The sequence below is a fragment of the Tympanuchus pallidicinctus genome, unplaced genomic scaffold (genome assembly GCF_026119805.1).
Source record: "Tympanuchus pallidicinctus isolate F22 unplaced genomic scaffold, pur_lepc_1.0 scaffold17, whole genome shotgun sequence".
Taxonomy (NCBI): Eukaryota; Metazoa; Chordata; class Aves; order Galliformes; family Phasianidae; genus Tympanuchus; species Tympanuchus pallidicinctus.
In genome coordinates, this window is record NW_026294690.1 from 2070259 (window position 1) to 2094835 (window position 24577).

The 24577-nt window shown below is 58.6% G+C and overlaps 4 protein-coding genes across 8 annotated transcripts; 1 reads left to right on the forward strand and 3 right to left on the reverse strand.

The window, feature by feature from the left end:
• Window positions 1-2081: 2081 nt before the first annotated feature.
• Window positions 2082-5091, forward strand: LOC128078778 (E3 ubiquitin-protein ligase RNF123-like). Of its 2 annotated transcripts, XM_052679344.1 has the most exons (5): window positions 2082-2296; window positions 2389-2486; window positions 3238-3430; window positions 4008-4079; window positions 4618-5091. In XM_052679344.1, exons 2-5 carry the CDS (start codon window positions 2443-2445, stop codon window positions 4759-4761), a joined length of 453 nt encoding a protein of 150 aa, XP_052535304.1. In that variant the 5' UTR covers window positions 2082-2296; window positions 2389-2442; the 3' UTR covers window positions 4762-5091. The 2 variants fall into 2 exon arrangements, with proteins under 2 accessions (XP_052535304.1, XP_052535303.1); XM_052679343.1 differs by lacking the exons at window positions 2082-2296; window positions 2389-2486 and having other exon boundaries at window positions 2788-3430.
• A 317-nt stretch (window positions 5092-5408) lies between these two features.
• Window positions 5409-9653, reverse strand: LOC128078765 (guanylate-binding protein 1-like). 3 transcript variants are annotated; one of them, XM_052679324.1, is made up of 9 exons: window positions 9173-9650; window positions 8958-9085; window positions 8772-8881; window positions 8075-8292; window positions 7750-7992; window positions 6985-7283; window positions 6548-6760; window positions 6372-6474; window positions 5409-5863 (listed from the first exon to the last, which is right to left on the reverse strand). In XM_052679324.1, exons 1-9 carry the CDS (start codon window positions 9363-9365, stop codon window positions 5475-5477), a joined length of 1896 nt encoding a protein of 631 aa, XP_052535284.1. In that variant the 5' UTR covers window positions 9366-9650; the 3' UTR covers window positions 5409-5474. The 3 variants fall into 3 exon arrangements, with proteins under 3 accessions (XP_052535284.1, XP_052535285.1, XP_052535283.1); XM_052679325.1 differs by having other exon boundaries at window positions 6985-7259; window positions 9173-9649; XM_052679323.1 differs by lacking the exon at window positions 5409-5863 and having other exon boundaries at window positions 5870-6474; window positions 9173-9653.
• A 2681-nt stretch (window positions 9654-12334) lies between these two features.
• On the reverse strand, window positions 12335-14975 carry LOC128078767 (guanylate-binding protein 1-like). 2 transcript variants are annotated; one of them, XM_052679329.1, is made up of 9 exons: window positions 14685-14971; window positions 14485-14612; window positions 14303-14412; window positions 14035-14219; window positions 13712-13954; window positions 13326-13606; window positions 13044-13256; window positions 12702-12968; window positions 12335-12586 (listed from the first exon to the last, which is right to left on the reverse strand). In XM_052679329.1, the coding sequence occupies exons 1-9, from the start codon at window positions 14875-14877 to the stop codon at window positions 12386-12388; spliced, it is 1821 nt and encodes a 606-aa protein (XP_052535289.1). In that variant the 5' UTR covers window positions 14878-14971; the 3' UTR covers window positions 12335-12385. The 2 variants fall into 2 exon arrangements, with proteins under 2 accessions (XP_052535289.1, XP_052535287.1); XM_052679327.1 differs by having other exon boundaries at window positions 14485-14975.
• Window positions 14976-19836: 4861 nt separating this feature from the next.
• LOC128078766 (guanylate-binding protein 1-like) lies at window positions 19837-23877 on the reverse strand. Its single transcript, XM_052679326.1, has 9 exons — window positions 23616-23877; window positions 23401-23528; window positions 23215-23324; window positions 22518-22735; window positions 22193-22435; window positions 21414-21712; window positions 20977-21189; window positions 20801-20903; window positions 19837-20291 (listed from the first exon to the last, which is right to left on the reverse strand). Exons 1-9 carry the CDS (start codon window positions 23806-23808, stop codon window positions 19903-19905), a joined length of 1896 nt encoding a protein of 631 aa, XP_052535286.1. The 5' UTR covers window positions 23809-23877; the 3' UTR covers window positions 19837-19902.
• Window positions 23878-24577: the final 700 nt, after the last annotated feature.

Here is a 24577-nt window from a genome sequence, read left to right on the forward strand (position 1 = left end):
TTTGACCGACACTGGTAAGGGCTGCCAGGCATCGCCTGCGGGCCTCCAAGCCCTGCTTCAGCACCAGCCAAAGAAGCGAGGAGCGCGCCGTGACGCCTCCCAGCAGCCTGGCAGAGCCAGAGCCAAGGCCTGGGGCTCCTTCCCGTTCCTCTGCCCTCCTGGCAGCACTTCTCACCTTGCCCGTCCCTCCCATCTTCCTCCAGGTCCTTCTGCTGGGAGCACCTCCCACAGCAGCCAGTGGAGACAGCGCCAACGCAGGACACGACCTGCATCATCTGCATGGAGCCCGTGGGGCTCTGCAGGTCGTACAGCACCATGGTGTGCCCTGCCTGCCAACACGCCTGGTTCCACCGCGCCTGCATCCAGGTAGGAGCTCTCCCCTCGCCCAGCAGGCAGGCAGGCGCTCAGCAGCACCAGGCCTGGCTCACGCTCACACTGCTTGTGTTTCTGCTGCAGGGAATGGCCAAGAGCGCTGGGCTGCGCTGCTTCCAGTGCCCTCTCTGCCGAGACAGAGAGGTGTTCATTCAGGAAATGATCAACCTGGGCATCCACATCCCAGCCAGGTGGGTGGCCTTCAGCCAGCTCTCGAGACATGAGGGCACAAGAGCTGTGCCTGCCCAAGGACTGCCCCAGCAGGCCTGGCCCTTCAATGCGGGGGTGGCTTTGCTCAGTCTTAGTCTACAGGCACTGGGAGCTCATCACATTCCCTCCTTTCTCTGGCAGAAAACCAAAGTGGGAGAACAACCGTGCCTACGCATCCCTGGGAGTTAGGCACCGGCGCTGCGATGCCAGCGACTGCCGTTACCCAGGCGGCAGGGAGCGAGAAGAGCGAGAGGGGTGAGTTCCCTCAGCAGCCCTCTGGGGCTCGGCGTGGGATCGCAGCCTCACCACGGGCTGGGAGAGCACACACTGGGCACCAGAGCCGTGCCGGCGCTCCCTGGCTCAGCTCACTTTGTCCTCACGGCCACAACCCGCTGTTTTCCACAGGCCCTGGCAGCTGCTCCTCTGCAGCTCCTGCGCTGCACAAGGCACCCATCGACTCTGCTCCAACCTGAGTCACAGCGCAACAAGCTGGGAGTGCAACACCTGTGCTGGAGAGGGCATCGGTAAGAGGCAAACGGCCGCGTGCTGCTGGGCTGGGGCCAGGAGAGGCCTTGCTCAAGTCCCTTTGGCCCAGGAGGGATGAGAGCCTGTCCCACCCCGGGGCTGGACATCTGTCCCGCTCACCTTCCTGCCTCCCCTTACAGCCTCCAGCACCAATGCGGACAGCGCTCAACCCAACACCACCAGCCAGCAGGGCCTGGGGCCATCCCAAGGCCCTACAGGACAGGAGAGCAGCAGCTCCGACACCACCAACCAGGCACCATCGGGAACAGACCACAGCTCCCAGGTGCCTGAGCTGCTCTCCGGGCAGACACGGCGGGCCAGGACTCGGAGCCGCTCGCCTCTGGAACATCGGGCTGCAGAGACCAACAGCCAGCCCCAAAGACGCCGCAGGAGCCGGTCCAGGTGGCGACGGCCAGCCTGGGGCCGAAGCCGCTCCTGGGTTCCACGTCGGGCCCGGAACATCAACCGCCGGCCCCACTGATGCCATCGGAGCGGCCGTGTGCCAGCTCCAATTGCTGTATAAAGTCATCAAAGTCCATCAATAAAAGTGACAGTTCCATCATGCCACTGTCAGTTTGGTTCTTCTCTGCCTTTCCCGAGGTGGGAACGTTTCCAACGCACAACGTGGCGGAGGCCAGGCTGGCAGCTGCAGCCCATTCTGGGGATGTTTCTGTCATCGTGGGGACGTTGCTGCATTTGGCAGCCCCACGGCTGCTGCCAGCTGTGGGTGGGCTAGGACCCGGGCTTTCCTCCTGCATTCAGGCAGTGCCTCAGGTCTGAGGGCTGCTGCTGCTCTGGGGATGCTGCCAGGCTTGGGGTGACGCAGCCCATCGAGCGCGTGAGCCACTCTTCTCTGTCCCAAAGTCCGGCGTCACGCCTCCTGTGCGAGCAATACCAGTGCTGCCGCTGCTCCTAAGCGGGATGGCCACTCTCTACTTACTCGCTCCAGCTGCCCAGAGCTGGCCAAACATTTGGCTCAGAGTTTGACCTTTGAACTTTGCAGAGATAAAACTTTCAGATGACGTGAAGGCTTCATAAATGAAGCCTTTATCATTTATGACCTGACTGCTGCTTAGCTCAGGCCTAGGCTGTTGCTGTGCAAGCTTCCTTTTAGATCTCATGGGTGTCCTGAAGTTCTTTCCTGAAGTTCTCACAGTCTGATGTGTGTAACACTGAGTGCAGAATTCAGGTACCATTGCAGTCTATCTGGCAACTCTTCAGAGCTACCTTTAAATCCTGCACATCTTTTTCTAACAAGTTATCTGCAACTCTCTGTTTCAGATCAGTTGACAGAGGGCCGGCTCGGTCCCTCTACTCTGGTTCTGGACCACACGAATGGCTTTGAGGGGCTCCTGCTGGTTGATGATGACTTACTTGGGGTGAATGTGATGCTGGCTGTTGCAGGAAACGGGCTTGTGAGACTAAAAGCTCTCGGTTTGTTTGTCATGGCAGGTCCCTTTCACTGCCTTTGTAGTGTGTTGTTAAATGGAATGTACTCAAAAAGCTGGAGGAAATTATCTCTCCTGGGAAAAGGTTTAGCACTGTAAAGACCTTCCACACAGATCCACTCAGTTTTCTCGTCTTGAGGTTGGCTGTGTGTAATCTACGTGTTTCCTCATTGCTCAGCAGGTTACTGATCCCTCTTTCTTCCTTCTCCCCTTTAAGTTCCTTGTTAGCTCCAGTCTCTGCTGGCTCCACTGGACAGTGAGCAATGGCCAACCTGAGTACAAATTGTTCCCAGGCCCAAAACTACAGCCTGAGACAAGTCAGCTGGAATGAAAAACTGTCAGATGCTGCCATCGTCTTTCAGAGAAGAGTGGACTAAGACCTTCTGTTTCTTTCCTTCTATTTCCTTCTATTTCTATCAGTGTCAAGTGGATGAGGCCATAAGTGCCACCTGCCTTTAAAATGTCCTAGTAATCACACACCTTGTAAGGATTTGGGTTGCCCTTGGAGCTGAGCAGGGCTCTTCATACTGTGCTGAGTCCAATGCCTTTCCATGCCATTCTATGCAGATGATAATTCGGCTGTGATTCCCAGGGTAGTTGCTGAGCAGCACTGTGGTGTTTGCACATCTGCCAGGTTACAGGTGTTTAGAAGTAGGAATGACTGTGATGTCTGTGTTGGCAGGTCGCTGAGAGGGGAGTGCAGACACATCAATTGCCTGCTGGACCACAAAACCGTGGCACTGGTGGAGTTAGCACGGGCAGTTGCTTTCCAGTTGTTACTGTCCAGTAGCAAACAGTGTGTCCTTGTTTTAGTGGTGGAAGGTCTCCAGGTTCAAATTCTGAAGCTGCTGCTGAACAACAAGGACAGAGGAGGGGTAAGCACTCTGTAGATGTTTTGCTACATTGTGTCTGCATCCCAGGACTTGTAGGGTACAGAAGTGCAGGTGAGGAGACATTCTGTCCTCAGAAACAGTTCACTAATTGATCTAGTAAGGCAGGCAGAACTGCAGAAACATGTTTTGGGCTCCGTTCCTTTGCCAGTATTGACTTATGACATGAGCTGCACCTGGGCCAGCCTTGTGTTTCTGTTGAACTAGGCAGACACAGTCTGACTGCAGTGCACTCTACTCTAACAATTAATATTAATTCCAGAGAGAAAAGAAATGGCAGGCGTGTGAGCGTGTGCCTCTACAGAGCAGGTGGAGGATGTTCAGCTGCATAAAGCTGTGCATCTTCTGGCCGTCATCAGAGCATCCCAGTATGGGCCTCAGAAGACACAACACTGCAAAACAGTGGCCCACAGCCTGCTCATGGGTGCTCCAGCAATGGTGGTAGCTGGGTCAACTGCTTTCTCTTGCTGAACATACTTCCCAAGCATATACAGCTCTGCTAATGCCTTTCTCTGGGAGTTCCTTTCCCTGTGAGTTCACCACCTGCTTTTCCTCCTGCCAGGGGGAAGCATCCAGATACATCTTCCTGAACAAATTCCGCAAGTTTCTTCAGGAAAATGCTAGCAATAGAGGGGTAAGTCAGAGGGACAGCCTTCCCACAGGCCTCACCTGAAGAGCTCTCTGGTACCTTTGGGGTGGGAGCTCTTGCCCTTTTGGCTGAGCTGCTTCCAGCAGATGAGCAATTGATACCTAGAAAGAGCATCCTCTTCACCACCTGGGTGAGGACCGCTCTTCTGGCCTTGGCTCAGGCTGATGGCCTGCAGCTAAGGAAGGTGGGGATATTATCATTATTGCAGGAAGCCCTTTCCTCACCAGCCTCTCTGCGTTAACGAGCAGCCCACCTTCAGAGGCAGAGCACGTGGTATCCATCCTCCCCTGTCACACCAGCTTGTTACTGCAGGGCCAGGGGTTTTACAGAGGTGGAAGCAGCTAGGTGCCATCAGCGCTGGGCTCCATCCCGGCGCTGGAAACCAGAGGTGCTTTTTGCAAACGGGTGCATGTGCTTTCAGCAGGACTGAGAACAGGAAGCTTCTGCCTGGCCCATTTGGCCACCAGAACTAAGAAGCACCTTCACAGCTGCCCTGATGGCTGAACTCTCATTGTTGCCCTAGAACTTGACTGTGTTGTGCCCACCAGAGTACATGGTGTGCTTCCTGCACCGGCTCATTGCTGCCCTGCGTTTCTTCTGGGATGGCCACAAGGCAAAGGCACCTGCTGCGCTGAGCAGCGAAGGTAAGGCCTGGAGGAGAAGCTAGCAGGACACTTCTGTGTTTGGGACAGGGTTTGTTTCCTGGCACTGCTCTTCAGGATGCTGAAAGCTTTGTGTTTCTCATGGGTGCTGATGCCTTCTCTGCCATGAGCCTGTAGATCCTAGGAAATTCCTATGTGCAGATCTAATCCCATTAACACCCAGACCTATTCTGGATGATTCCTCTGAGACTTGCAAAAGAATATCTATATTGTGATCTGATAGTTAAAGTACAGGGAAACATATTTGCAGTTTTGCAAGTGAGAACAGACCACATAATTCAAGACCCATGTTTCTAACAGATGCCACTAGAATATATGGTATTTCTGCTGTTCCAAACGCTCGCCGTGGCCTCGGCTGGCGCTGCTCTGCTTTACGGGCACAAACGGGACTGCAGCTCAGGCACCGCCCACACGCGCGGGACACCCGGAAGTGACCGCCACCAGCCGGGGAGGAGCCGCAAGGCCCACGCTCTCGCGAGATCGTGCCACCCAATCCGCTGCCGCGAGGTTTCGTTCATTCCCTTCTTCCGTCCCTCCCAGTGCCGCGCCGCGGTGCCGTCGCAAGGGGGCGCAGTCGGTTCTGGTCGCACGGGTTATGACGTCACCGCGCCGGAAGCGCCGCGAGACAGGGACGCGGGGAGCGGGGGTGGGAGGCGGGAGGAGCGCTTTATTGGGCCGCCAGAGCGGGGCCGGCGGAGGCTTTGTGGCGTGCAGTCGCCTACACGGCTGTGCTCCGGGACTTGCTCTGTATCAGCTCAAGGGCGAACTTGAAGGCGTTGCCCGTGGCGTTGAAGATGCTGGCCGCCAGCTCGTGCTTCTTGTTGCTGTTGATCTCCAGCCGCAGCGCCTCCATCTCTCGCTCGATCAGCGCCGCCCGCTCGCTGAAGCCGTGCTGCAGCAGCTCGCTGTGCTCCCGTAGCTTCGCTTCCAGCGCCCGGTCCAGCTCCCGCTGCGCGCTCTCCGCCTCCGCCTGCATCTTGGCCTCGAGGGCTCGCAGGTTCTGCTCGTAGCTGCTGCGCTCGTCCGCCAGCAGCGCCTCCAGCTGCCGTTCGCGCTCCGCCGTAGCCTTCTGCTGCTGCTCCAGGAGCTGCGTCTGCTGCTTTTGGTCTGGGAACAAAGGGACGGGGTGAGGAGTAAACAGGAGCTGAGCCTGGTGCTTCTGGTCAGGGAACCGAGTGGGGGTCCCCGTGGCACGGGGAGATGGGCCAAAGCCACAGTGCAAGGGCACGTGGGGAGGGGATGTAGGGGCTGGGGAGAGAGTGTGGGGATGTGGGGATGGGGTGAGGGTTCGTCAGGGAGGAAAAAGGGGCAATTTGAGGTGTCTCCTGGGTGCACCGGGATGCCCCAAGAGATGTGTGTACTCTGGGAGATGTCCCTGGGGAGAAGGGGAGTCCTCGTGTGCTGGGGCCATCATGAGATGCCTGTGAAGGGTTATAAGGATTCCCTAAATGCATGGTGATGCCATGCGCTGTCCTTGGGGGACACGGCCCACGGAACAAGGGAACGCTGTGAGATGTCCCCAAGGAATAACGCAATGCATCCGTTGTTCCTGGAGGACCCGGGGATGGGTGAGGGGGGAAGGAGAGAAGGGACGGCACTGGGATGCGCCACTCACCCTCCAGCTGCTTCTCGGCCTCGCTCAGTGCCTTGTCTGCCTTCAGCACTGCCTCCGCTTCTGCCCGGCGCTCCGCCAGGAACTCATCCAGCACCTCCTCGGCCTGTGCATCCCCACACGATTGAGGCACGGCCTCAAATCCTTGTTCCCGATCCCCTGCCTAGAGCTGCCCTCACCTTGGGGCCCTTGCCCTTTGCTTGCCGGTAGGCCTCCAGCAGCCGCTGCCGCTCGGCCTCGTAGGCGCGGTAGCCACCGGGCTGTGCGTAGGCCCCACGGGACAGGCTGGTATCCAGTGCCCCCGCCAGCTCAGCCAGCAGCGCCTTGCAGAGCTGCCGTGATGCTGCATTGTTCTCCTCCTGCAGGCGGCTGTACTCCGTGCTGATCTGTTCCTGAGGGACAGGATGGGGGCAGGGTCACGGTGTCAACGGGGAGAGTGCAGGTGGGAGCACAGGTACGGAGGCAGTGTTGGGGGGACGTGAGGATAAGGTAATGGAGATGGAGCGCCTTGAGGGGATGGGGACAAGGTCGTGAAGACAAGGGCAGCCTGGTAGGAATAGGAGCAGGGTGGCGAGGACAGGGACGGCGCTGTGGCACAAGGGGGGTGGCCACGCACCATGAGGCGCCGCTGGTGCTCCTGGTCGCGATCCCGGAAGCTGCGCTGTTGGAAGATGACGAGCGCCTCGTGCAGGTGCTCCCCGTGCGCAGCTGAGAGCCGTGCGGGCTCTGTGGGCAGTGACAGCCCCCGCATGCCCCCGGCATAGGCCTCCAGCGCTGCCGCCACCGCAGCTGCGTTCTCGTTGGCTATCATGGCTGCTGCTGCTCCCTGCAGGCAGGGCAGACGCCCGCTGTTGATGGCCTCCACGTAGCTGCTCAGCAGCGTGCTCAGGGCTGTGGGGAATGGCACAGGGACACCTTCCTCATTGTTGGCACCTTGCTGCTGTGTGTTGCTGTTGTCCCCTGTCTTCCCTGTGTTTTTTGCCCCATTGTTACCCTGTCATCGCCCAGTCATTGACTTGTGTCGCACTGTGTTGCCACTGTATCCCTTTTGTCCTCTTGTCATCACTCTGCTGTCCCCAGTGTTTTCACTCCATTGTCTCATGTTGCCGTTGTCATTGTCCCCCTGTTGTCCTGTGTCACCACTGTCACCCCGTTTTCAGCCTGTTGTCCCATGGCACCCTTGCCTTCATCCCAGTTGTCCCGTTGCTTTTGCTGTTGTACCCCCATCATCCGATTTGCCATCATCACTGTCCTCCCATGGACCTCATTATCATCAGCCTGCAGTCAGCACGCTGTCACCCTGTTGTCCTGCCTCGCTGTCACCCTGTTGTCCTTTGTGTCACCGTGCCCCCAGCTCTCCCCGCTCCCACCCCCTCCTTACCTCGCCCTGTCAGTGCTCTGCCGTCAGGCAGCGTCTTGAGCCTGGAGGAGCTCAGCACATAGTCGCAGAACTTGGCTGCCTGTTGGAGGAAGCGTGGGGCCAAGGCGGCCTCGGGCAGCTCCTCCATGCGCCCGTGCTCCTCTGTGCCCAGTGGCGAAGGCAGCACGAAGCACTTCCGCGTGGGGAAATAGTTGTGGAGGCACTGCCGCGTCGCATTGTACTGCTGCACCTTGCGGCCGTACCCTGTGGCAGGCAGGCAGCTGTTGGTGCTGGCGCAGCCGCTCGTTAGGGCCTCCCTAATGACCCCAAGGGGGCCAGCACTCACCGTGCTTGAGTTCCAGCGCTTGCTTCAGGTACTCGTCCTCGCTGATGGGCCGCTCGTCCACACGCAGCTCCAGTGTGAAGTCCCGCACCACCCACACAAAGCTGGGGAAGAAGCGCATGAACTCGTGGTCCTCGGCCTCATCTTCTCTTTCAGCGCCGTTGTTGCCATCCTTGTCCCTGTCGCGCACCTGGATCAGCTCTGACAGCTGTGTCACCAGCCTGCCCCGCTCAGGAGCACAACGCTCCCCAAATTCTGTGTCCCCTCCAGAATCTTGTGTACCCCCCAAATATTTCTGTCCTCCTCTGTACGTTGTGTCCTGCCCCACGGTGCCCATCTACGGCCTGAGTATTGCACTCCCTCTTAGAGCCTGAATCACCCTTAAATCCCTCAGTTTCCCCTTAAGTCCTCTGCCCCCTTGCCGAGTTCCCCCGGTTTTTCCCCAAATCCCAGTCTGACTTTGCCAACATCCCCCAGTCTTGCCACAAGTCCCACGCTGCCCACGTCACACAGGTTTTCCCCAGGGTTCCTGTAGCCTCAAACAGGCAGTTTCACCCCAAATCCCCCACCCTAGCCCTATCTCCCATTGCCCCAGTCCCACAGCTACAGCCCGTGTCCCGCGTTGTCCAAGTCCCCCGTAGCCCCAAGTCCCCAACTTTCACCCCAGCCTCCCGCATCCACTCAGCTCCCTGCAGGATACTCGAGGTACTCCAGTGCCTTCTGGTCGATGGTGCCTATGCTGTTGTACACCAGGGTGCTGGACAACAGCAGCGCCAGTGTGAAGATCCAGGCGTCGTTTTGGCTATCACCCTGTGCCCACAGCTGGGTTAGGGGTGTTCTGGACTCCGGGGAGAGATGTGGGGCCAGCCTTCCCCCCAGCACCCACCTTGGTGGGGTCTCCCAGCCCCTCGGTGTCCAGCAGCACCAGCATCACTCCGGGCCGCTGTGGGTGAGGCAGGCACCACATCCAGATGCCCTTGGTCTCTGCCTGCACCGTGGGGCCCAGCGGGAAGCCTGCAGGTGGCGAGCCGTCAGGAATCCCCAGCATACCCCGAAACGCCCCGCAGTGAACGAATGCATGGGGTTCTGCCCCCAACTCACCAGTGCGCTTCTGTGCCAGCCGGTTCATCAGGAAGGACTTCCCGGTGCGGTAGGGCCCGGCGATGGCCACCACCACCAGGGGCTGGGCCACCTCCTGCAGCACTGCCAGCGCCGTGGGGTCCAGGGACAGCTCGCCATTCTTGTTGTTCACCAGGCACAGCGGGGCCGGCATCGGGAGCACCGCAGCATCCATGGTTGTGCTGCTGTGTGCGGCTTTGCAGTGCTCAAACGGAAAGAGAAAGCAAACCCAGCCCTCCCCCTGCTGTTGGTTTTCCCTTCCTGTAAACACCCCTCGCTTCCCCGAAATCACAATGCCTCAGCTGTGGCCTGCATTCTTGTAGGGGCAGCTGGCACAGGCACAGCATATCGCAACCGGTTGGAGGCAACACCCATCCTGTTATCCAGACTGAAGGACTTCCTCTATGGTGCAGCCCGGCGATGGACGCGTCCACCGAAGGGCTGGTGGTACAGCACTGCACATCAGCACTGTGTTTGTGTAGGGGGGGGTTGACAGACAGCATGCTGCTGTAGCAAACCAGGCAGAGGGGGGCCGGCGTCAGGGGCACCAGAGCCTGCTTGGCCATGCAGCTGCCAGAACCGAAAGGGAAAGCACACCCAGCTGCTATGGATGCATTTCCTGCTGCTGCTTCCTTTGCTTTACCTAACAGGGCCCAGTGCTGTCCCAAAATGGCAACACCTGGAAAGCGTCACAGAATTTATTGCATGGACAGCTGGCAGGGCACAGGGCTACACATGGCTGTCCTCATCGCTGTCCTCATCACTGTCCTCATTGCTGACCTCCTCTTTGCTGTCACTGTCTGACAGCACGAGCTGAAGAGATGCGAGCAGATTACTCAGGAAGTTCACACCCGTGCGGCGCCATGAGGAGATCTCCGTTTCCCTCTTCTCCTTCTGCATCTGCTCCATCATCTGCTGCATTGCCATCTGCATGCATTTGAAACCTTCGTTTATCAGTGCCTTGCACTGCTGTGGGATAGGGAGTGGGGTTGCTGCCGCCACACGGTGCCGCGGTGCAGCCACAATGCAGCAGCACCACCACCGAGCAGCTCAATGCAGACACGGTGTGCTGGGACCACCACAAAGCAAGTCCATGGTACGTGTGCAACGTGCCAGCATCACCACACACCTTCCTGGCACAGCCATACAGGCCCATGGGGGAGCTACAGTGTGCTGGTGCCACCACCACACAGCGTCACAAAACTATGGAATAGACATTACATAGCCAGCAATGCCATCTAACACCATCACGGTGACCACCTTCACAGCCACAGTGTGCCAGTACCATCTCACATCAGCACCATGCGACAGCCACAGTGTGACACTAACAGCGCACAACACCACTTTCCCATTACACAATAATCATGGTGCAGCCACAGTGCCTCTGTACCACCACACAACACCTCCACAGTACCACCATTGTGCTCCAGCGCCACAAACTTGTACCTCCAGTGCTGCAGCCAAAATGCACCTGTACCACCACACAGTCACACACCACCATGATACAGCCAGAGTGTGCCTGCACCACTGCACAACAGCATCACTGCCCACCCTCTGCTGCTGTTTGTATGGAGGGAGCTGGTTGATGCAGTTGCTGAACCTCTCTCCATCATCATTGAAATGTCCGGGCTGTCAGGAGATGGAGACTGGAAAAAGGCAAACGTAGCTGCCATGTATAAGAAAGGGGGGAAGGAGAACCCAGGGAAATTCAGGCTGACAAGCCTGATCTGTGTGCCTGGGAAGGTCGTGGAGCAGATCCTCCTGGATGACACGCTAAGGCTCATGAGTGACGACCAGGTGACCCCAGGCAGCCGGCACGGCTTTGCCGAGGGCAGATGGTGCCTGACCTGCCTGGTGGCCTTCTGTGATGGAGTGACGAGGGACAATGGAAGGGCGACTGATGTCAGCTACCTGAAGCTGTGCAAGGCCTTTGACGTGGTCCTGTACCGCATCCCTATTTGTAAAACGGAGAGATGAGTTCAGAAAGTAGACTCTTTGGTGGATAAGAATTGGTTGGATGTTCACAGCCAGGTGGTTGTGCTCAGTGGCTCCATGTCCAGGTGGAGGCTGGGCTCGAGCCGTTTCCCCAGGGGACCTTCTTGGGGCCGCTGCTCTTCAGCATCTTGGTCAGTGTCGTAGCGGGATTGAGTTGGCTGACAACACCACGCTGAGTGGTGTCGTTGACACAAGAGGAAGAAGGGACGCCATCCACAGGGACCAGGACAGGCTTTGGAGGTAAGCCCACGTGAACCTAAGGAGGTTCAGCAAGGCCCAGTGCAAGGTGCTGCACTTGGGTTGGGGCAATCCCAGATAGATGTGCAGGCTGGGAGAACTCCATGAGTGCCGCCCTGAGGTAAGGAGTTGGGTGTCCTGCTGGACAGAAGCTGGACACGAGGCAGCAGTGTGCGCTTGCAGCCCAGAAAGGCCAACTGCATCTTGGGCAGCACCAGCAGAGTGGTCAGCAGGCAGGGAGGGGATCGTCGCTCTCTGCTCTGCTCATGAAGATCTTGAACCCCACCACATGAATGATGTGAAGTTTTTGCAGCAGGCCCAGGGGAGGGCCAGAAAGACACTCAGAGGGCTGAAGCACCTCTTCCTCTGCAAACACAGGCTGAGAGAGCACGGGTGTTCAGAATGGGGAGGAGAAGGAGAAGGCTCTGAGGTGACCTCGCTGAGGCCTTTCATTACTGAGGGGCTTATAAGCAGGATGGAGAGTGATTTTTTACACGGTCTGATAGCGATTGGGTAGGGAAGAAAGGTCTAAAACTAAAAGAGGGCAGATTTAGGTGAGTTATGAGGAGGAGGTTTTTCACTCAGAGGGCTGTGAGGCGCTGGCACCGCTGCCCAAAGCTGTGGGTGCCCCATCCCTGGAGGTGGGCAAGGCCATGGAGGGGCCTTGGGCAACCAGCCTGCAGCTGAGAGCTTGGAAGCAGAGGGTCACTGACACCCCTTCCAACCCAAGCCAGGCTAGACTTTGTGATTCCATGATTCTGTGATCCTATGATTCTGTGTGATGCCTGTGGTGGCCACCGCTCTGGAACTTAAAATGGAAGGACAGCCAGCCCCCATAGTCCACCCTCTGCCTCTGCTGCCTTTGCCTTCCTGGAATTACGCCCCATGCTTCCCTGAAATGACAAGACCCTGGGCAGTGCAACTGGATTTATTGCAGGGACAGCTGCTGGGGGACGGTCCACATCACATGCGCCGCAGTTTATTCAAAAGTTTTCCTGCCACACCAGGCAGGAATGGAGCCAAAACGTTGCTGAGAACGTTCAGAGCTGAGCTAATCCAGGTGTCCCGCTCCCTGTTCTTCTTCTCCTTCTGCAGCTGTGTGATCAGCTCCTGCATGGCTGCTGCCTCACGCTTGAAGCCCTCCCGCACCAGTGCTTCATACTCCTGTGGACAGGGAACAGTGTCAGTAGCAGCATACAATGCCACAGCACAGCCCAGTGTGCTGCTACGAGCACAGAACACATCGGTGGTACGCTCGCAGCACCATCACAGCGCTCACCTTCTTGTGGTGCTCCAACACGCGCTGCTGCTCTTCCAGCCACGCACGCTGCTGCTCCTTCAACTGTTGCTCCAGCTGACCTTTGTGCTCCTCCATGGTGCGCCGCTGCTCCTCCAGCCGTGCCTCTGCCGCCTTCCGGGCCGCCTCTGCCTCGGCCGCTGCTGCCTCCCGCTGCCGCTCCACCAGCTCCAGCTGCACCTCAGTGGCCTTCAACATCTGTGCCAGCCCCTCACGCTCCCGCAGGAACACCTCCAGCACCGCCTCCGCCTGACCGCACAACCATGCAGCACAGTTCCATCACACCTGGTGCCACCCCACCGCCCTCCCCCACACCCCACTCACCCTGACACCCTTGTCGGGCCGTTGCTTGTACTCCTCCAGCACACGGTTCAGGTCCTCCTTGAACAGCTGTGCACCACCAGGTGCCACGTAGTCCCCATTCTGCAGGCGCAGCTCCACATCCCTCCAAAGCTCCTGCAGCACCGCATGGCACCGCTGCTCCGACGCCTCCTCGTTGCGCCGGCAGAACTCGTCCTTGGCCGCCTCCAGCTTGCACTGCGCCACAGATCAGTGCTCAAGTGCACGGCCGTGCCTCCAAAACCCCACGGTGTGACAGCAACTCACCACCAGCTCCGCATGGTACTGGCGTTCATGGTCGGCAAAGGCACGGGACAGGAAGAGGGCGATGGCACGTTGCTCGCAGTCCCGATGCACGGCCACCAGAGCACTGCGTGAGGCCGTGGGCAGCACCAGGCCCTGCTCCATGCCCCGCTGGTACTCGGCCACCGCCGCCTCCACTGCTGCACTGTTCTCAGCCCGTGCCAGCGCTGTCACTGCGCTCTCCACGCAGGGCACCGCGCCGCTGGTGATGGCCGCCACGTATTTCTCCGCCAGGCCTGCCAGCGCTGTGAGAGGTGACGGCCCCCCGCATGCGTCACCGCCACACACGTGTCCCCGTCACCAGCACGCGTCCCCCGCACGCCACCCGTTCTCACGCTGCTGCCACTCACCGCTGCCCGTCACCTGGTGCCCACCCGGCAACACCTTCACCGGCGCCTCCTCCCAGATGTACCGGCAGAAGGCGTCCACCTGCTTGCGGAAGCCTGGCTGCAGCTCGTCCTCCCGCAGCTCCTCCAACCGCTGCAGATCCGCGTCAGCTGCCGGCCGCTCCATCGTGAACAGCTTGCGGCGGGGAAAGAAGTTGCGCAGGCAGCGCCGCAGCTCATTGCGCTCCTTGGCCTTCTTCCCGTCCCCTGCATTGCCACTCTTAGCACAGAGCCACCGACTGCGGATACGCACCGTGACGCCCGGGGACACACGCTGGTGGCCATACCGGTCTGCAGTCGCAGCATGTCCTCCAGGTACTCATCCTCACTCAGGACCTTTTCACCAGTCCGCAGCTGCAGTGTGAAGTCACGCACGGTCCAGACGAAGCACGGGAAGACGCGGACAAAGTTGGATGTTGGGTTGTCGTTCTCCTCCTGCACGCGGATGTGCTCCGTCAGCTCTGTTACCAGCCTGTGGGACCCACGTCACCCCGTCAGCGTTGTCACTGCAGAGCCTTTGTCACACCGTCACCTCCCTCCCGGCCATCCTCGTACTGCAGCTGCTCGAGTGCCCGCTGGTCAATGGTGCCAATGCTGTTGTACACCAGGGTGCTGGAGAGCAGCACCGCCAGCGTGAAGATCCAGGCGTCGCTGTCATCGTCATCCTGCACATATATCCAAGTTACTGGGGCTCCACTTCCACGGAGTTTTTGGGATCCCATCACCCCTGCACTCACCTTTTTGGGGTCTCCCAACCCCTCCGTGTCCAGCAGCACCAAGGTCACTCCCTGCCGGCGCGGGTGGGGCAGGCACCACATCCAGATGCCCTTGGTCTCCGCATGCACCGTGGGGCCCAGCGGGAAGCCTGTGGGCAGTGAGCTGTCAGAAATCCCACAAGATGCCCCTGCAAACGCATGGGGTTTCCCCCTCTGCTCACCAGTGCGTTTCTGTGCCAGCTGATTCATCAGGAAGGACTTCCCAGTGCGGTACAGCCCGGCGATGGCCACCACCACCAGGGGCTGGGTGACACTGCGCAGCACTGCCAGCGCCGTGCGGTCGAGGGACAGCACGCTGTCCTTGTTGGTCACCAGGCAGAGGGGAGCCGGCATTGGGAGCATCGGAGCGTCCATGGTTGTGCTGCTGCCTGCTGTGATCACAGACTGGAAACTGCAATATATAGTGAAGCCAGGTCCCGCTCCTCCCCACCCTCCACATCCTGTTATTCTTTGATTTTCCCTTTTTTCTCTTCCTTTCCTGGAATATTAATTCCCGGAATACTGCTTAATTCACTGAAGTCACATGACCTGTACCATATCAGTGGATTCACTGCAGGGACTGCTGGTGGGGATAAGAGCTCCAGCATGCTGCAGCACTTTGCTGACAGTGCCTGACGCCTAGCTGGCCACTAAGGGCAGGGACAGCACAACCACGGTGCCCATGACACCACCCATGGCTGCTGGATGCAGCGCTTCTCCTCCTGCAGCCACTTCATCTACAGCTGCAGTACCATTGCCTCATGTCTGAAGCAGTCCAGCACCAGTGCCTCATGTCCTGTGGGACATGGAGCTGTGCTGCTACTGCCTCACAATGCCAAGGTGCATCCACAACGCCCCGACAGCACAGCACAGTACCTCTATGGTACAGACACAGTGTGCCAGCACCACAACACTGAACCTCCAGTGCTGCAGCCAAAATGCACCTGTACCACCACGCAATCACACAACACCACGGTACAGCCAGAGTGTGCCTGCACCACTGCACAGCAGCCTCACTGTGCTGGCCATGCAGGGCCCAGCCCCTGCTGCTGTTTGTACGGAGTGAGCTGGCTGATGCAGTTGCTGAGCAGCCTGGCTGTCAGATGTCCCCAGAGACTGGAAAAAGGCAAACATAGCTGCCATTTGTAAGAAAGGCAGGAAGGAGGACTTGGGAACTGCAGGCTGGCAAGCCTCAGCTCTGTGCCTGGGAAGATCGTGGAGCAGAAAGCACTGGAAGACCTGTCAGCTGTCCAGGAGCTCTTGCATAGTACAAGAATTGCCAGCTGCCTTCCTGTGTGAATGCTGAGACCTGCAATTATCTGCTACCCTTGAGGTGGGAGCTCTCGCCCTATTGGCTGAGTTGCTTGCAGCAGGTGAACAACTGATACCTAAATATAGGAGCCTGTTGGAAGGAGCAAAGAGATTTGAGGGTGCTAGCCAGGGAACTTACCCGCGTCCCGTGCAGTGACTGCAGGGGAAAGCAATTCCTGGGAGCAGCCTTGGGTGTGAGTCAAATATCGTGCTGAAATCTCTCAAGTGTGGCTGTGGCATGCTCAGTTTGCCTGCTGGTTTTGGCATTCACTGCCTGGGTGAGGACCGCTCTTCTGGCCTTGGCTCAGGCTGATGGCCTGCAGCTAAGGAAGGTGGGGATATTATCATTATTGCAGGAAGCCCTTTCCTCACCAGCCTCTCTGCGTTAACGAGCAGCCCACCTTCAGAGGCAGAGCACGTGGTATCCATCCTCCCCTGTCACACCAGCTTGTTACTGCAGGGCCAGGGGTTTTACAGAGGTGGAAGCAGCTAGGTGCCATCAGCGCTGGGCTCCATCCCGGCGCTGGAAACCAGAGGTGCTTTTTGCAAACGGGTGCATGTGCTTTCAGCAGGACTGAGAACAGGAAGCTTCTGCCTGGCCCACGTGGCCACCAGAACTAAGAAGCACCTTCACAGCTGCCCTGATGGCTGAACTCTCATTGTTGCCCTAGCCCTTGACTGTGTTGTGCCCACCAGAGCACATGCTATCTTGAACTTCAAGAGGGCGGACTCTGACCTGCTCAGGACGCTTGTAGCACGGGTCCCTTGGGAGTCGCTCCTTAAGGGTAAAGGGCTCCAGGACGCCTGGACGCTCCTCAAGGTGGAAATCTTAAAGGCGCAGAAACAGGCTGTGCCTGAATACCGTAAGGCGAGCCGTAGGGGGAGAAGACCGCTGTGGATGAGCCGGGAATTACTGTCAAGACTCAGGAAGAAAAAGACAGTCTTTGTCCTCTGGAAGAAGGGAGAGGCTACTAGGGGAGATTACAAGGAAGTTGCTAAGGTATGCAGGGAGGAAGTCCGGAAGGCGAAAGCCCATCTTGAACTTAGATTGGCCACTGCAGTAAAGCAGAATAAGAAATCCTTTTACAAATATATCAATGGCAAGAGAAAAACCAAGGATAATCTCTATCCTTTATTTGACGCGGCGGGGAATGTGACCACAGATGACAAGGAGAAGGCTGAGGTCCTCAACGCCTTCTTTACATCTGCCTTTAATAGTCAGACTAGCTGTCTTCAGGGCACTTTGTGCCCTGATCTGGATATCGGGGCTGACACGCAGCATGTCTCCCCGGAGATCGAGGTGGAGACAGTTAGAGACCTCCTCCTCCATCTGGACAGTCACAAGTCAATGGGACCGGATGGGCTTCATCCTAGGGTGCTGAGGGGTTGGCGGGGGTGATTGCTAAGCCGCTCTCAGCTATCTACCAGCGCTCCTGGTTGGCTGGAGAGGTTCCAGAGGATTGGAGGCTTGCTGATGTGACGCCCATCTACAAGAAGGGCCGTAAGGAGGATCCGGGGAACCACAGGCCTGTCAGCCTGACATCAGTACCAGGGAAGGTCATGGAACAAATCCTCCTGGGAGAGATCACACGGCTCGTGCGCAACGTCCACGGGATCAGGCCCGGCCAGCATGGGTTCATGAAAGGCAGGTCGTGTTTGACCAACCTCATCTCCTTCTAAGACTGGGTAACCAGACTGGTAGATGAGGGAAAGGCAGTTGGTGTAGTCTACCTAGACTTCAGCAAAACCTTTGACACGGTCTCTCACAGTATCCTTCTGCGGAAACTGGCTGCCGTGGCTTGGACAGTTTTACCCTCCGTTGGATAAGGAACTGGCTGGAGAGCCGTGCTCAACGGGTGGTGGTCAATGGAGTGAAGTCTAGCTGGAAACCTGTTACAAGTGGTGTCCCCCAGGGGTCGGTACTGGGGCCCAACCTGTTTAATATCTTCATTGATGACATAGATGAAGGGATTGAGTGCACCCTGAGTAAGTTTGCAGATGACACCAAGTTGGGATGTGGTGTCGATCTGCCTGAGGGCAGGGAGGCCCTGCAGAGGGATCTAGATAAGCTGGATCGCTGGGCTGAGGTGAATGGGATGGGGTTGACCTTTAACAAGGCCAAGTGTCGGGTTCTGCACTTTGGCCACAACAACCCCATGCAGCGTTACAGGCTTGGGGATGAGTGGTTGGATGATTGTGAAGAGGAAAGGGACCTGGGGGTGCTGGTTTATGCTCAGCTGAACGTGAGCCGACAGTGTGCCCAGGTGGCCAAGAGGGCCAACGGCATCCTGGCCTGCATTAGAAATGATGTGGCCAATAGGAGCAGAGAGGAGATCGTCCCCCTCTACTCAGCACTGGTGAGGCCGCACCTCGAGCATTGCGTTCAGTTTTGGGCCCCTCACTACAGGAAAGACATTGAGGCCCTGGAACGTGTCCAGAGAAGGGCAACGAAACAGGTTAGGGGTCCGGAGCACAAACCTTATGAGGAGCGGCTGAGGGAGCTGGGATTGTTCAGTCTGGAGAAGAGGAGGCTCAGGGGAGACCTCACTGCACTGTACAACTTCCAGAAGGGAGGTTGTGGTGCAAAAGGGTCTGGCCTCTTCTCCCAGGCAAATAGTAGGACCCGAGGAAACGTCCAGAAGTTATACCAGAGGAGGTTTAGGTTGGATATTAGGAGAAACTTTTTCTCTCAAAGTGTGGTCAGGCACTGGAATGGCTGCCCAGGGAAGTGGTGGAGTCACCGTCCCTGGTAGTGTTCAAGAGGCGCCTGGATGAGGAGCTACGAGAGATGGTTTAGTGCTTGTGGTACTAATAGGAATGGGAGGGTGGTTGGACTGGATGATCTTGCAGGTCGTTTCCAACCTTGTGATTCTGTGATTCTGTGACATGCTGTGCTTCCTGCACCGGCTCATTGCTGCCCTGCGTTTCTTCTGGGATGGCCGCAAGGCAAAGGCACCTGCTGCGCTGAGCAGCAAAGGTAAGGCCTGGAGGAGAAGCTAGCAGGACACTTCTGTGTTTGGGACAGGGTTTGTTTCCTGGCACTGCTCTTCAGGATGCTGAAAGCTTTGTGTTTCTCATGGGTGCTGATGCCTTCTCTGCCATGAGCCTGTAGATCCTAGGAAATTCCTATGTGCAGATCTAATCCCATTAACACCCAGACCTATTCTGGATGATTCCTCTGAGACTTGCAAAAGAATATCTATATTGTGATCTGATAGTTAAAGTACAGGGAAACATATTTGCAGTTTTGCAAGTGAGAACAGACCACATAATTCAAGACCCATGTTTCTAACAGATGCCACTAGAATATATGGTATTTCTGCTGTTCCAAACGCTCGCCGTGGCCTGCGATGGCGCTGCTCTGCTGCCTTGTGCCACGTTGCGCTGTATTACAGGCATAAACTGGACTGCAGCTCAGGTTAGAGCGGGGAGACGAAAGCTGAAGAGTTTTCAGAGAATCCAGCTTTCCCCAGCGACTGGGAGACAGGAAGGGCTTGAAGGCTTGATGCGTGCCGCTTTGGTGTGCATCCAATGCATGCCTTGTTACGGAAGTTACCTCTGCCCCGTTGACTCGCGCTGTTTAAACGACACAACAGTCACCGGATATGGCTTCGGGCTTGGCTCGGGGCTCTATCTCAGGGCTTACCTGCTGGTGCTGGTTTCAAGCCCCAGACCTGGCTACCTGGGCCTCGGCCCCCAAACCAAATCGCTCTTCAAGTCGCCTTTAGCCCAGCGGCGCTCCGATCCGCCCCTGCCCTCACTGCCGCCCACACGCGCGGGACAACCGGAAGTGAGCGCCACCAGCACCAGCGCCGCCGGGGAGGAGCCGCAAGGCCCACGCTCTCGCGAGATCGTGCCACCCAATCCGCTGCCGCGAGGTTTCGTTCATTCCCTTCTTCCGTCCCTCCCAGTGCCGCGCCGCGGTGCCGTCGCAAGGGGGCGCAGTCGGTTCTGGTCGCACGGGTTATGACGTCACCGCGCCGGAAGCGCCGCGAGACAGGGACGCGGGGAGCGGGGGTGGGAGGCGGGAGGAGCGCTTTATTGGGCCGCCAGAGCGGGGCGGGCGGAGGCTTTGTGGCGTGCAGTCGCCTACACGGCTGTGCTCCGGGACTTGCTCTGTATCAGCGCAATGGCGAACTCGCAAGCGGTGCGCACGGTGTTGAAGATGCTGGCCGTCAGCTCGTGCTTCTTGTTGCTGTTGATCTCCAGCCGCAGCGCCTCCATCTCTCGCTCGATCAGCGCCGCCCGCTCGCTGAAGCCGTGCTGCAGCAGCTCGCTGTGCTCCCGTAGCTTCGCTTCCAGCGCCCGGTCCAGCTCCCGCTGCGCGCTCTCCGCCTCCGCCTGCAACTTGGCCTCGAGGGCTCGCAGGTTCTGCTCGTAGCTGCTGCGCTCGTCCGCCAGCAGCGCCTCCAGCTGCCGTTCGCGCTCCGCAGTCGCCTTCTGCTGCTGCTCCAGGAGCTGCGTCTGCTGCTTCTGGTCTGGGAACAAAGGGACGGGGTGAGGAGTAAACAGGAGCTGAGCCTGGTGCTTCTGGTCAGGGAACCGAGTGGGGGTCCCCGTGGCACGGGGAGATGGGCCAAAGCCACAGTGCAAGGGCATGTGGGGAGGGGATGGAGGGGCTGGGGAGAGAGTGTGGGGATGTGGGGATGGGGTGAGGGTTAGTCGAGGGAGGAAAAAGGGGCAATTTGAGGTGTCTCCTGGGTGCACCGGGATGCCCCAAGAGATGTGTGTACTCTGGGAGATGTCCCCGGGGAGAAGGGGAGTCCTCGTGTGCTGGGGCCATCATGAGATGCCTGTGAAGGGTTATAAGGATTCCCTAAATGCATGGGGATGCCATGCGCTGTCCTTGGGGGACACGGCCCACGGAACAAGGGAACGCTGTGAGATGTCCCCAAGGAATAACGCAATGCATCCGTTGTTCCTGGAGGACCCGGGGATGGGTGAGGGGGGAAGGAGAGAAGGGACTGCACTGGGATGCGCCACTCACCCTCCAGCTGCTTCTCGGCCTCGCTCAGTGCCTTGTCTGCCTTCAGCACTGCCTCCGCTTCTGCCCGGCGCTCCGCCAGGAACTCATCCAGCACCTCCTCGGCCTGTGCATCCCCACACGATTGAGGCACGGCCTCAAATCCTTGTTCCCGATCCCCTGCCTAGAGCTGCCCTCACCTTGGGGCCCTTGCCCTTTGCTTGCCGGTAGGCCTCCAGCAGCCGCTGCCGCTCGGCCTCGTAGGCGCGGTAGCCACCGGGCTGTGCGTAGGCCCCACGGGACAGGCTGGTATCCAGAGCCCCAGCCAGCTCAGCCAGCAGCGCCTTGCAGAGCTGCCGTGATGCTGCATTGTTCTCCTCCTGCAGGCGGCTGTACTCCGTGCTGATCTGTTCCTGAGGGACAGGATGGGGGCAGGGTCACGGTGTCAACGGGGAGAGTGCAGGTGGGAGCACAGGTACGGAGGCAGTGTTGGGGGGACGTGAGGATAAGGTAATGGAGATGGAGCGCCTTGAGGGGATGGGGACAAGGTCGTGAAGACAAGGGCAGCCTGGTAGGAATAGGAGCAGGGTGGCGAGGACAGGGACGGCGCTGTGGCACAAGGGGGGTGGCCACGCACCATGAGGCGCCGCTGGTGCTCCTGGTCGCGATCCCGGAAGCTGCGCTGTTGGAAGATGACGAGCGCCTCGTGCAGGTGCTCCCCATGCGCGGCCGAGAGCCGTGCGGGCTCTGTGGGCAGTGACAGCCCCCGCATGCCCCCGGCATAGGCCTCCAGCGCTGCCGCCACCGCAGCTGCGTTCTCGTTGGCTATCATGGCTGCTGCTGCTCCCTGCAGGCAGGGCAGACGCCCGCTGTTGATGGCCTCCACGTAGCTGCTCAGCAGCGTGCTCAGGGCTGTGGGGAATGGCACAGGGACACCTTCCTCATTGTTGGCACCTTGCTGCTGTGTGTTGCTGTTGTCCCCTGTCTTCCCCGTGTTTTTTGCCCCATTGTCACCCTGTCATCGCCCAGTCATTGACTTGTGTCGCACTGTGTTGCCATTGTATCCCTTTTGTCCTCTTGTCATCACTCTGCTGTCCCCAGTGTTTTCACTCCATTGTCTCATGTTGCCGTTGTCATTGTCCCCCTGTTGTCCTGTGTCACCTCGTTTTCAGCCTGTTGTCCCATGGCACCCTTGCCTTCATCCCAGTTGTCCCGTTGCTTTTGCTGTTGTCCCCCCATCATCCGATTTGCCATCATCACTGTCCTCCCATGGACCTCCTGTCGTCCCTTACGATGGCATCATTATCATCAGCCTGCAGTCAGCACGCTGTCACCCTGTTGTCCTGCCTCGCCGTCACCCTGTTGTCCTTTGTGTCACCATGCCCCCAGCTCTCCCCGCTCCCACCCCCTCCTTACCTCGCCCTGTCAGTGCTCTGCCGTCAGGCAGCGTCTTGAGCCTGGAGGAGCTCAGCACATAGTCGCAGAACTTGGCTGCCTGTTGGAGGAAGCGTGGGGCCAAGGCGGCCTCGGGCAGCTCCTCCATGCGCCTGTGCTCCTCTGTGCCCAGTGGCGAAGGCAGCACGAAGCACTTCCGCGTGGGGAAATAGTTGTGGAGGCACTGCCGCGTCGCATTGTACTGCTGCACCTTGCGGCCGTACCCTGTGGCAGGCAGGCAGCTGTTGGTGCTGGCGCAGCCGCTCGTTAGGGCCTCCCTAATGACCCCAAGGGGGCCAGCACTCACCGTGCTTGAGTTCCAGCACCTGCTGCAGGTACTCGTCCTCGCTGATGGGCCGCTCGTCCACACGCAGCTCCAGTGTGAAGTCCCGCACCACCCACACAAAGCTGGGGAAGAAGCGCATGAACTCGTGGTCCTCGGCCTCATCTTCTCTTTCAGCACCGTTGTTGCCATCCTTGTCCCTGTCGCGCACCTGGATCAGCTCTGACAGCTGTGTCACCAGCCTGCCCCGCTCAGGAGCACAACGCTCCCCAAATTCTGTGTCCCCTCCAGAATCTTGTGTACCCCCCAAATATTTCTGTCCTCCTCTGTACGTTGTGTCCTGCCCCACGGTGCCCATCTACGGCCTGAGTATTGCACTCCCTCTTAGAGCCTGAATCACCCTTAAATCCCTCAGTTTCCCCTTAAGTCCTCTGCCCCCTTGCCGAGTTCCCCCGGTTTTTCCCCAAATCCCAGTCTGACTTTGCCAACATCCCCCAGTCTTGCCACAAGTCCCACGCTGCCCACGTCACACAGGTTTTCCCCAGGTTTCCTGTAGCCTCAAACAGGCAGTTTCACCCCAAATCCCCCACCCTAGCCCTATCTCCCATTGCCCCAGTCCCACAGCTACAGCCCGTGTCCCGCGTTGTCCAAGTCCCCCGTAGCCCCAAGTCCCCAACTTTCACCCCAGCCTCCCGCATCCACTCAGCTCCCTGCAGGATACTCGAGGTACTCCAGTGCCTTCTGGTCGATGGTGCCTATGCTGTTGTACACCAGGGTGCTGGACAACAGCAGCGCCAGTGTGAAGATCCAGGCGTCGTTTTGGCTGTCACCCTGTGCCCACAGCTGGGTTAGGGGTGTTCTGGACTCCGGGGAGAGATGTGGGGCCAGCCTTCCCCCCAGCACCCACCTTGGTGGGGTCTCCCAGCCCCTCGGTGTCCAGCAGCACCAGCATCACTCCGGGCCGCTGTGGGTGAGGCAGGCACCACATCCAGATGCCCTTGGTCTCTGCCTGCACCGTGGGGCCCAGCGGGAAGCCTGCAGGCGGCGAGCCGTCAGGAATCCCCAGCATACCCCGAAACGCCCCGCAGTGAACGAATGCATGGGGTTCTGCCCCCAACTCACCAGTGCGCTTCTGTGCCAGCCGGTTCATCAGGAAGGACTTCCCGGTGCGGTAGGGCCCGGCGATGGCCACCACCACCAGGGGCTGGGCCACCTCCTGCAGCACTGCCAGCGCTGTGGGGTCCAGGGACAGCTCGCCATTCTTGTTGTTCACCAGGCACAGCGGGGCCGGCATCGGGAGCACCGCAGCATCCATGGTTGTGCTGCTGTGTGCGGCTTTGCAGTGCTCAAACGGAAAGAGAAAGCAAACCCAGCCCTCCCCCTGCTGTTGGTTTTCCCTTCCTGTAAACACCCCTCGCTTCCCCGAAATCACAATGCCTCAGCTGTGGCCTGCATTCTTGTAGGGGCAGCTGGCACAGGCACAGCATATCGCAACCGGTTGGAGGCAACACCCATCCTGTTATCCAGACTGAAGGACTTCCTCTATGGTGCAGCCCGGCGATGGACGCGTCCACCGAAGGGCTGGTGGTACAGCACTGCACATCAGCACTGTGTTTGTGTGGGGGGGGGTTGACAGACAGCATGCTGCTGTAGCAAACCAGGCAGAGGGGGGCCGGCGTCAGGGGCACCAGAGCCTGCTTGGCCATGCAGCTGCCAGAACCGAAAGGGAAAGCACACCCAGCTGCTATGGATGCATTTCCTGCTGCTGCTTCCTTTGTTTTACCCAAACACGGCCCAGTGCTGTCTTAAAATGACAACACCTGGAAAGCATCACAGAATTTATTGCATGGACAGCTGGCAGGGCACAGGGCTACACATGGCTGTCCTCATCGCTGTCCTCATCGCTGTCCTCATCGCTGACCTCTTCACTGTCAGTCTGACAGCACGAGCTGAAGAGATGCGAGCAGATTACTCAGGAAGTTCACACCCGTGCGGCGCCATGAGGAGATCTCCGTTTCCCTCTTCTCCTTCTGCATCTGCTCCATCATCTGCTGCATTGCCATTTCCATGCATTTGAAACCCTC